We start from the raw sequence: 12,191 nt of genomic DNA, 5'->3' as shown, positions 1-12,191 counted from the left end.
TTAGGTATTTTTTTAACTAAGCCTGTAGATACTATAAAATAAGTAGTAAAAATACATACATGAAATCTGAAATCTCCCTTCAGCATCGAACAAAGATCCTCTGCAACATCTGACATGCAAGGATGTAATGTGGCAACCAATCTTGCATAAAATGGTAATAAATCCAATCTGTAAAAATTATATACAGCATGCAATAAAGGAAAGGATATATCAGAATTAATTCCTTTAAACATAAGCTTCCTTATATGTTCACACAATTAGGATGAATGTAAAAAAGCATATATTGACTACATATTAGCAGGTACCACAATAAAATACAACAAAAGTAAATAATTTATAGAAATATTTTAAAAGCTGATACTCTTTACATTTAAACACTCAAAGCTCTTTTCTGAAAGTTATAATGCTTTATGGTAAATATTTACAATGTTACTGAAGACATCTGCTCAAAATTATTAATGACCTTAATGTAAAAATACATAAAACTTTGAAACAGTCTAAACCAGGTGTGGAGAACTGGTGGCCTTGAGGCCACATGTGGCTCTCTAGGTCGTCAAGTGCAGCCCTTTGATTGAATCCAAACTTCACAGAATAAATCCCCTTAATAAAAGGATCTGTTCTCTAAAATTTGGACTCAGTCAAAAGGCTGCAACCAAGGATCTAGAAGGCCACATGTGGCCTAGAGGCAGGGGATTCCCTACCCCTGGCCTAAACATTTGTCACATAATTAGCCACCACAAGTTCACAGATAATCAAGCACTGCAGTAGAGTATAGACTAGAAAGCTTATCAATAACAACACTTAAGGGGCAGCTAGGTGGTGCAGTGGATAGAGCTCTAGCCTCGGAATCAGGAGGACCTCAGACACTTGACACTTACTAGCTGCATGGCCCTGAGCAAGTCACTTAACTCCAAATGCCTCACACCCAAAAAAAAGAACTCAACACTTAAAGTTATCTAAGTTACTTATCTAGCAAGTTCAATTATGTGGAACATAGCTGAAGAACAGGAAGAAACAAAAGACCTCTGAGGCATATATTCTCAAACATGAGCAATGCACTGATTTGTTTTGCCTGACTGTACTTATTAGTGACAAGGGAGGGTTCTATTGGAGAGTTTGAGGGAAGAAAAAGACATATCACTGAGAAAGGACAGTAATATTAAAAAATAAAACTTTTCCCTTCCTCCCTCCCCCAAAAGGCATCTGAGCAATTAAAATATATATTCATTCGCTAAAACTTGTTTACTAATTTACAGAGAAATTCTCACTTACAGCCTATTTTTCTTACTTTACATATAGTTCTAACAAGTTTCCTAGCTTGGCTGTCTGGCTAACAGCAGATCAGAACAAGCATATTAGATAGAGCTAAGCTGCACACTAACAGCAAAAAGCAACTGATAACAAAGTGGGTAAAGAAGAATAAAAATTATAAAAAGGACAATTTTTTTTAAAAGAGCACTATGAAGCCATTTAACAAGTTAGAACAAAATTATAAGCCAGTTACTGAAAAATACAGTAAATTACGTTCATAGTGCAAGCCTACTCCCTCTCTCAACTCCATTCCGAATTCTGACTACTAGCGTTTTGTTCTTCTCTGACTTCTCAGTGCTGTGTTTTCCTGATCTGGCTCACTGTCCTCTCTACTCTGGATGTCCTGCCTACTGCTACTGCTCTCCCTAGCTGCTACAGACCTAGCTCAAACACAACTTATTCCAAGACTTTTTGAAGGCTGATCCAGCACTGTGACTCTCTGACAATACAGTTAAAGTGCTTTCAGCTTTGGATTAAGGCTTGGAGAGTTCTCTAGGTTTTGCATTTCACCCTACCTCACTCTTTTCAAGGGGCTGCCATGCATTATATACCTCCCACACAGTTGCTTGATTCTGAAATGCAGCATGATGTAATGGTAAGAAGGCTGGACTTAAAAATGAGAGACCTAGATTCAAATTTGTTGTTGTACAGTCGTTTTTCAGTTGTGTCTGACTCTTTGTGACTCGTTAGGGGTTTTCTTGGCAAAGATACCAGAATGGTTTGCCATTTCCTTTTCCACCTCATTTTACAGATGAAGAAACTGAAGCAAACAGGGTTAAATGACTTGCCCAGGGTCACACGGCTAGTATGTGTCTAAGGCCAGATTTGAACTCAGGAAGATGAGTCTTACTGACTTCAGGCCCAACTCTATCCACTGCACCACCTAGTTGCCCAAAAATATGGTTTCTCTGTTCATCTCTTAATTAGGTATATTTTTGCTTTGCTGCTGTGGTTGTTCAATAATTTTCAGTTGCATCCAACTCTTCAAGACCCCATTTGGGGTTTTCTTGACAAAGATATTGGAGTAGTTTGTCATTTCCTTCTCCAGGTCATAAGGAAACTGAGTCAAACAGGGTTAAGTGACTTGAGCAGCATCACACAGCTACTAAGTGTCTGAGGCTGGATAGGCACTCAGGAAAAGTAGTCTTCCTGATTTCATGCCTGGTGCTCTATCCACTGAGCCACCTAGCTGCCCTAGATTCAAATAACCTGAGCCAACACTTCCTACATAAGCGATCCTGAACAAATCAAGTAACCTGTAAGCTGTAATATGAAGACACTATTTTTGTTATTTACAATGTAGAAGTAGCTTGCTACAGTGGATCTAGTATTGGATTTGGAGTCAAAGACCTGGGTTCAAATACAATTGATGTTATTTACTACCCTAAATAAGTCACAAACTCTCTGGGCCTTAGTTTCACCACCTATAAAATTCAGGGATTGGACTGGATGACCTCCAAAGTCTTTTTCAATTTTAAACTGATGATCCTAAAATCTGGGTTACTTTTGTGGAGGAAGGCTATTCTCTACCCCACTAATCTACTTTATAGAACTGTTCTATCAAACAATCAAGAAAAAAGCATGTATTAAGATCCCGCTATGTGCCCAACTCCAATGGTGTTGGTGATATAAGACGAAAGAATAAAACCATCCCTTCTCTCATGAAGCTTACATTCTTTTGGGGAGACAACACATACAAATATATACAAAATAAATGCAAGGTGGTTACTGAGGCAGGGTACACGTACAGAGCTTTAAAATTTTTTAAATAATGTTATAATGAAGTACAGTGAAATGAATACTGGTTTTGGAGTAAGGGGGACAGAGTTCAAAACCCAGCTCTGACATTTAATAGCTTTGTTATTGGGCAGGCTCATTAATCTGTCTGGGCCTCAGGTTTCTCATCTGTAAAATGAGGAGCTCGAATTCGAAAGCTTCTAAGGTCTCACTTTCTGCTACATATCAACTAGCCTAAGACCACCATCCTTCTGCTGGAACACAATACTTCTAGTAAATCCACCAAACTGTCTCCAAGCAAGTAGTTCCTGTCTAAATCTGAAATTCAGGACCACTTTCACTCAGGAGCTCTCAAAAAAGAGAGAAGCACTCTGTGTAAAAAAAACTAATGCTATGTTAATGTACATTTAATGCATTCAGTCTCTATACAAGCTTCATACCTATTTTAGCTATCTGTTTTACACTTCAAGTTCATAGAAAGCAGAAATCTTGTTTGACTTCACCTATGATCTATAATATGAATTATTATAAATGTATTATGCTATCGTAAACTTATAAGTTATTATAAATATATTGTCATTAATATAATCTTATGGCTCATTATTCTAGGGAATTTTTATGATAAAACAGAAATCAGAAAGTAAACTAAAAACATCTTTAAATGATTGATTTCATAATCTTATAGGACAAAATAACTGGGTATTTTATTAACAAGTAAGATACTCTTGTTAAATTATCAGAGCCTTTCAGTTATTCCAGCTAACCTCCTAATGGACTTTTCTTTAGTTAATTAATAACAACACGTATTCATATTTTCAAGGTCTGAAGGAGTATATGTTCAAAGTTAGTAAACACATACTCATTAACTACAGAAAAATAATATCAAGCAATAGATTTTAAGATATCAGATGAGTTTATAAGTAAGAAGAAAAGGGGACATATATTTACAGCTATCTTCCACTCAATCATCTCCCTAAAAGTATGTCAAGTTTCTTTTGGATATAAAATATCTGACTATAGAAAGCTACTAATTTTATCTCCATTCAAAATACTGAACAATTAAACGTGAAAGTACACTGTTACAGTTCAATTAAAGAACACAAAGGAGTTTCCTTCAAAGAAAACACGTAAAGATGATGCTAAATAAGTGAAATACAATAAAGAAAAGGCTGGGATCAATAATTATGAAACTGGCACTCAGAAGACTCTCTTGGTTAACTTCTCATAGAAATGTACACATTCCTAATGCACTAGCACCATCAAGTGGCAAGTATCTAGTATAAAAATGTCACTTTGGGTATTACTATCACATGTCCAGGATTTATTTTTGTTGTTGTTTTAAAACTAGGTATCATTAGGTGGTGCAACAGATAGAGGGTTGGGCCTGGAATCAGGAAGACCTAAGTTCAAATGTAGCCTTAGACACTTAGCAGCTACATGATTCTGGGCAAGTCACTTAACCCTGTTTGCCTCAATTTCCTCATCTATAAAACGAGGTGGAAAAGGAAATGGCAAATCACTCCAGCATCTTTACCAAGAAAAGTCCAGATGAGCTGACTAAGAACAGGACGTGACTGAAATGACAAAAACAACTTTTAATATTTCTAAAATACAGATATTCAAGTAGAATAACTTGCCAACACAATAAATGCAGAGAACTTCCCTGGAATTTGACAGGTAAAGTTGTGGAAGTACAAAGAAAGTAAACTTTCTGGTTCTGCTTTTGAAGGGGACATGATATATACATATACAGGAAAAACTCTTGATACACAGCTGCTAAACCTGAATCTCCCAGCTATAAGGCAACCAAACACAAACAACAGGCAAAGCCAGATTTGAAACAAGGTTATTTCCCAATTCTGTCATTTTCTTAATAACTGACTTCACAAGGTACAAATCTGCTGTTTAAATATATCTGTAAAATATTTTTTAAAAAAATCTCAAGTTTTATTTTTTATTTCATTAAATATTTCCCAATTACATGTAAAATATTTTTCAACATTTGAAAAAAAATCTGAGTTTCAAATTCTCTCCCTCTCTGAGAATACAAGAAATTTGATACTCATTATACATGTGAAGCCATGCAAAACTTTTCCATGTAAGTAATGTTGCAAAAGAAAACAGACAAAAAATAAAAATATAAAAGAAATAAAGTTTAAAAAGTACACTTTAATCTGCATTCATAGTTCAACAATTCTTTTTCTGGAGGTAGATATCATTTTTCATCACGAGTCCTTTGTAATAGTTTTGGATCATTGTCCTCAACAGGGCAGCTAAGTCTTTCACAGCTGATCATTCTTGCAATATTATTGTTAACAATGTACAATGTTCTCCTGGTTCTGCTCATTTCACTTTGCATCAGTTCATATAAGACTTCCCAGGTTTTTCTGAACCATCTCTCTCATCACTTTTTATAGCACAATGGGATTCCATCACAATCATATACCACAATCTGTTCAGTCAAACAATGCCTCAATTGATGGGCATCCCCTTGATTTCCAATTCTTTGCCACCACAAAAAGAACTGCTATAAATATTTTTGTACAAATAGGTCCTTATCCCTTATTTTTAAAAAATCTCTTTAGGACATACACCTAATAGTAGTATTTCTGGGTCAAAGAGTAATTTAAGCAGTTTTACAGCTCCTTGGGTACACTTCTAAATTGTTCTCCAGAACAGCTGGATTAGTTCATAACTCTACCAACAATGCATCAGCATCTCAATTTTTCCACATTCCTTCCAGCATTTATCATTTTCCTTTTCTGTCTTGTTAGCTGATCTGACAGAACTGAGATGGTGTCTCAGAGTGGTTTTAATTTGCATTTCTCTAATCAGTAGTGATTTGGAGTATTTTTTCATTTTACTATACATGGCTTTGATTTCTTCTGAAAACTGCCTGTTATAGCCTTTGACCATTTACCAACTGGGGAATGGCTCTTATTTTTAGAAATTTGACTCATTCCCTATACATATTTGAGAAATGAGGTCTTTATCAGTAAAATTTGTGTAAAAATTTTCCCCAAAATTCCTGTTCTCCTCCTAATTTTGGCTTATAAGTTTTGTTTGTGCAATTTCATGTAATCAAAATTATCCAATTTACTTCCTGTGATCCTTTATCTTATTTGGTCATAAACTTTCCCTTATCCATAGCTCTGACAGGTACATTTTCATGCTTCTCTAATTTACTTATGACATCACCCTTTATGTCTAAATCATGTATCCATTTTAACCTTATCTTGGCATACGGTGAGATGATGATCCATGCTTAGTTTCTGTCTAACTACTTTCCACTTTTCAGAGTAATTTTTATCAGATGGCAAGTTCTTGCCCCAAAAGCTTGAATCCTTAGGTTAATCAAACACTAGATTACTGTGGTCATTTACTGTAGTGTATTGTTTACCTAATCTAACCCACAAATCTACTCTATTTCTTAGCTAGTCCCTTCCATATCAGGGAAGGTTAGGGGCGCCATACCCACACGATCTGGAAAAGGAGAGCAAAACTTTTTGGCCTTCCCATCATGCCAGAGAAGAAATTTTCTTTTTCTTTTGTGGGGTGTTTACAGAATCTTATTGTAAAATTTGGATTGATATTATGCAATACTATATATATAATATATATTTTTAATGAATTTCTGAGTTTCTAAACTTCTTCTGTGTTGCCTGTGACTTCTGCAAAACTCTACAAAAATTCCCATTTAATTTCTTAAGCCAACCTGTGATATATCGAAACCATGATGGGAAAAGTTGTGATGTGGAAGGGATAACTGTACTAGATTGTTTTGATGATTAGTGCTTTGTAATGTAGTTTGAAATTTGGTACTGCTGGCCCAACTTTCATTTTTTTTCATTGATTTCCCTGACATTCTTGAACTTTTTTTCTTCAAGCTGTACTTTGTTATTATTTTTTCTAGCTCTATAAAATAATTCTTTCGTCAATGGATTAGTATGGCATTAAATAAGTAAATTAACTTAGGAAGAATTCTCATTTTTATTATTTTGGCTTGGTCTACCCATGAGCAATGAATATTTCTCTAGAATGCATGAAAACTGTTCTGTACTTATATTCACAGAGTCCTTGGCTTTGTCTTGGCAGGCAGAGTCCTAAGTATTCTGTACTATCTGCGGTTATTTTAAATGGAATTTCTCTATCTCTTCCTGCTGGATTTTATTGGTAGCACATAGAAATGCTGATGATTTATGTAGGTTTACTTTATATTTTGCAACTTTGCTAAGGCTGGTAATTACTTCAACCAAATTTTAGTTGATTTTCTAGGATTCTCTAAATATACACCATCATATCATTAGCAAAGAGTAACAGTTTTGTTTCCTCACTGCCTACTCCCATTCCTTCAATTTCTTTTTGTTGTTGCTGACATATTGCTTTGACTGGCATTTCTAGCACAATATTGAATACTATTGATAATGAACATTCTCCCCAATCTTGTTGGGAAGGCTTCAAGTTTTTCACTGTTACAGATAATGCTTGCTCTTGGTTTTAGATAGATACTACTTATCATCTTAAGAAAGGTCCCACTGGTTCCTATGCTTTCCAATGTTTTTAATAGAAAGGGATACGGTATATGTCAAAGGCCTTTTCTGTATCTCGTGATATAATCATGATTTTTGTTGTTTTTGTTATTGCTATGGTCAATCATACTGATAGGTTTTCCTAATACTGAACCAGTCCTGCATTCCTGGTATAAATCTCACCAGTTCATAATGTATGACTTTTTGTAACATACTGGTGTAACTGCCATGCTAGTATTTTATTTAAAATTTTTGTATCAATATTCATTAGGGAAATTGACCTATAGTTTTGTTTTTACTCTCCCTGGCTTAGGTATTAAAACCATAGAGCGCCAGTCTGGGGTCAGAAACACTCTCTTTCATGAGCTCAAATTTGACCTCAGATACTTCCTAGAAAGGCAAAAAACATGGTCCCTGCCCTCAAAAAGCTCACATTTTAATGGAGGCAATGTCATGGCAAAAATTACATGTGCAAGATATTTATAATGTAAATGGAAGGTAACCTCAAAGGGAGAGCAGCTAGGTGAATAGAACAGAATGCTGGGCCTAGAGTCAGGAAGACTCGAGTTCAAATCTGACCTAAGATATTTACTGGCTGTGTGACCCTGGCCAAGTCACTTAATAACTGTTTGCTTCAGTTTCCTCATCTGTAAAATGAGCTGGAGAAGGAAATAGCAAACTACCCCAGTATCTTTGCCAAGAAAATCCCAAATGAAGTCATAAAGAGTTGGAAACAACTGAAAAACTGAACATTCTTTTTTTTTTTTTTTTGGGTGAGGCAATTGGGTGTAAGTGACTTGCCCTGAGTCACACAGCTAGAGGGTACTATGTGTCTGAGGCCGGATTTGAACTCAGGTCCTCCTGAATCCAGGGCCAGCGCTCTCTATCCACTGCACCACCTAGCTGCCTCAATGAACAACATTCATTAAGAAAAATGGTTTATAATTTTCTTTCTGTTTTTACTATCACTGGTTTGGGTATAAGAACCATATCTGTGCCATAAAATAAATTTGTAAGATTCCTCCTTTACCTATTTTTTCCCAAAAGAGCACTGGGACTAACTGTCCCTCAAATATTTGGTAGAATTTACTTGTAAATTCATCTGATCCTGGTGACTTTTTTTTATAACACTCATTTATGGCTTATTCAATTTCTTTTTCTATGATAGTGTTATTTGAGTATTCTATTTTTCTCTTCTGTTAATCTAGGCAGTATGTTTTTGTAAATATTCATACATTTCACTTAGATTATCAGTTTTGCTGGCATATAATTGGGCAAAATAACTCCTAATAATTGCTTTATTTATCTTCACTGGCAATGTATGAATCCTTTTCATTTTTGATACTAGTAATTTGATTTTTTTTTTAATCAACTTAACCCATAGTTCATCTATTTTCTTGGTTTTTTTCCCCTCATAAAATCAGCTACTAGTTCTATTTATTAATTCAATGGTTTGTTTTGGGTTTTAACTGTCAATTTTATTAAGCTCTCCTTTGATTTTCAGGATTCCCATTTTAGTGTTTAATTGGAGATTTGTTCTTTTTCTAGGTTTTTTTTCAGTTGCATCTCCAATTCACTGATCTGCTCTTTCTCTTTTTTAGTGATGTAGGTGTTTAAAGATATAAAATTTCCCTCAAGTACTGCTTTGGTTACATCCCATAAATTTGTGAACATTGTCTCAGTGTTGTCATTCTCTTTAATGAAACTATTTTTTTATGATTTATTCTTTAACTCACTCATTATTTAGGATTAGGTTATTCTTTTTCTAATTTTTAATCTCTACTTCCACAGCCCTTTATTTAATTCAATTTTTACTGCATTATGATCTCAAAAGGATGCATTTAATATTTCTGCTTTTCTGCCTTTGATTGTGAGGTTCTTATGCCCTCATACAAGATCAATTTTTTTGTAAAGGTGTCATGTAAGCAAAAAGAGAGAGAGAGAGAGAGAGAAAGACAGAGAGATACGCTTGTTATTTCCATTCAGTTTTCTCCAGAGGTCTAACATATCTAACTTTTCAAGGATTCTATTCATTTCCTTAACTTCTTTCTTATTTATTTGATGGTTATGTTTATCTAAGTCTGAGAGGGGAAGGTTGGGATCCTCCACTAGTACAGTTTTAATGCCCATTTCCTCTTGTAATTCACTTAATTTTTCCTTTAAGAAGGTAGATACGATACCATTTGGTGCATATATGTTTAGTAATGCTATCATTTCATTGCCGATGTCGCCTTTTTTGTTGCGTGTGAGGCAACTGGGGTTAAGTGACTTGCTCAGAGACACACAGCTAGTGAGTGTTACGTGGTATGTGTCTGAGGCCAGATTTGAGCTCAGGTCCTCCTGACTTCAGGGCCAGTGCTCTACCCATTATGCCACCTAGCTGCCCCCCCCTCTACAGGGCCTTTTAGCAAGATGTCATTTCTCTACTTATCCCTCCTTAATGAGACCAATTTTTGCTTTTGCTTTATCTTGATTGCAACCCCTGGCTTTTTTACTTCAGCTAAACCATAACAAACTCTGCTTCAGGCCTTTATTTTAACTCTGTGTTTCTCTGTTTCAACACTGTTTCTTATAAATACAGTGTTGGATTCTGCTTTCTAATCCATTCAGCTACTTGCTTCCATTTTATGGCTCAGTTTATCCCATTCACATTCACACCCTCACCACCCCCTTCTACATCCTTCTGTTTATCCTTCTCTCTTTTTATCCTGTCCCTCCTTGAAAGTCTGTTTTGCTTCTGACCACTTTCACTTTCACTTATCTGCCCTCTTTTTTTTCCCCCAATCACCTTCACCCTTCCAGGCCCCTTCTCTTTTCCCGTCCCCTTCTACTTCTCTGTCAGGTAAGACATATTTCTATTACCAATTGAGAATGCATACAGATAGTTCTTGCTTTACTTAAGTGGGCCATTTCACAGACCTCTATATAAAGTAATTTTTATGTAATGTGAATTTGCTTACAAATATGGGGAAGGGAGGGATGGAGCAAGGAAAGGGGATGTTTGTCCTTAGAGGTAAGGGGCCAGCACACAACTCAAGGACATGGAGAAGCTGGGGTCAAAGAAGCAAGAGCAACAGAAGGAACACATGGGGGCTAGGACCAGGCTAGGAGCCTGGCCAGAATCAAGAGGAAGAATACGCAGGGGGCCGACACATGCAGGCTGGACATAAACAGGAGAACAGCTGATACACAGGACCAGACACAGACATGTAGCAGCCAAACATGGACAAAAGACAGACATGCAGGGTGAAGGGGAACAAAGCTCTGCTCTTTCAGCACCAGAAGATTCAAACCAAGCCCTTAATCCAGTGACTATGGCAGTCTCTTCTGCTTTTACATGAAGGGGGTTTTTTGAGGGGAAGAGGAGAAAGGCTGGAAGCTGTGGAGCACTAAGCCAAGAGGCAGGAGCAAAGAGAGATCACAATACCGTACAGTAAAGTTAATATAGGCATTCTTTTGGAAAACAGGTTCCTTTCAGGATTCTTGACATAAAATTGAATTTTCATAATGCTAATTTTCATAAAGCAAGAACTATCTGTATATATTTTTCCCTCTTTGAACCAACTGAGATGTGAGGTTCAAACACTGTCCATCCCCACCATCATTTTCACCTCCATTGTAAAAACTCTCCTTTGCACGCCTCTTTCATATGCGAGAATTTCCCCATTCTTCTCCCTTCCTCTTTGTTCCAGTGCATCCTTCTTTCTCAGCCCTTCATTTTTTTAAAGATCACTCCAACATAATCAACTCACACCCACATCCTGGTTTTGTTTTTTTTTAACTTTTAACTGCCTTAATAATGATAAAGCTCTTAGGAGCTACATGTAACACCTTCCAATACAGAAACATAAACAGTTTAACCACTGAGTCCCTTAAGATTTCTCTTTCATATTTACCTTTTTATGTTTCTTTTGTGCCTTGTGTTTGAATGACAAACCTTTTATTCAGCTCTGGTCTTTTCATCAAGAATGCTTGACAATCCCCTATTTCATTAAATATCCATTTTTTCGCCTGAAGGAGTATACTCAGCTTTGATGATTAGGTTGTTCTTTTGGTTATAATCCTAGCTCCTTTGCCTTCCAGAGTATCATATTCCAAGCCTTCTGCTCCTTTAACATGACAGCTGATAAATCTTGTACAATCCTTACTCCGGCTCTGCTATGTTTGAATAGTTTCTTTCTGGCTGCTTTAAGTATTTTCTCTTTGACTTTGGAGCTCTCAAATTTGACCACAATAGTCCTGACAGTTTTCATTTTGAGATCTTTCAGGTGGTGATCAGTGGATTCTTCCAATTTCTATTTTACCTTTTGGTTCTTGGATATCAAGGAAGTTTTCCTTGACAAGTTACTAAAACAGGATGTCTAGGCTTTTTCTTTTATCATGGTTTTCAAGTAGTCCAATCATTTCAATCTCTCCCTCATCTATTTTCTGGGGCAGTTGTTTTTTCCAATGAGATATTTCACATTTTATTCTATTTCTTTTCTTTTTGGCTTTGTTTTATTGTTTCTTGATGTTTCATGGAATAATTAGCTTCAATTTGCCCAATTCTAATTTTTAAGGAACTATTTTCCTTAGCGAGCTTTTATATCTTTTTCCATTTGGCCAATCCTGTTT

At 36.0% G+C, this 12,191-nt stretch overlaps 1 protein-coding gene across 1 annotated transcript in view; it reads right to left on the bottom strand.

Moving 5' to 3' along the window:
• Nucleotides 1-12,191, bottom strand: part of UPF2 (UPF2 regulator of nonsense mediated mRNA decay) — a 113,898-nt gene that overhangs the window by 42,476 nt on the left and 59,231 nt on the right. The window contains exon 10 of the mRNA XM_078150030.1: nucleotides 60-168. Coding sequence (XP_078006156.1) covers nucleotides 60-168 — 109 coding nt within the window. The remainder of the gene's footprint in view (nucleotides 1-59; nucleotides 169-12,191) is intronic.

The sequence above is a fragment of the Phascolarctos cinereus genome, unplaced genomic scaffold (assembly GCF_003287225.1).
Source record: "Phascolarctos cinereus isolate Bilbo 61053 unplaced genomic scaffold, phaCin_HiC Scaffold_1;HRSCAF=81, whole genome shotgun sequence".
Taxonomy (NCBI): Eukaryota; Metazoa; Chordata; class Mammalia; order Diprotodontia; family Phascolarctidae; genus Phascolarctos; species Phascolarctos cinereus.
The sequence above is the reverse complement of the archived record's forward strand: the minus strand, read 5'-3'. Positions and strand labels throughout refer to the sequence as shown.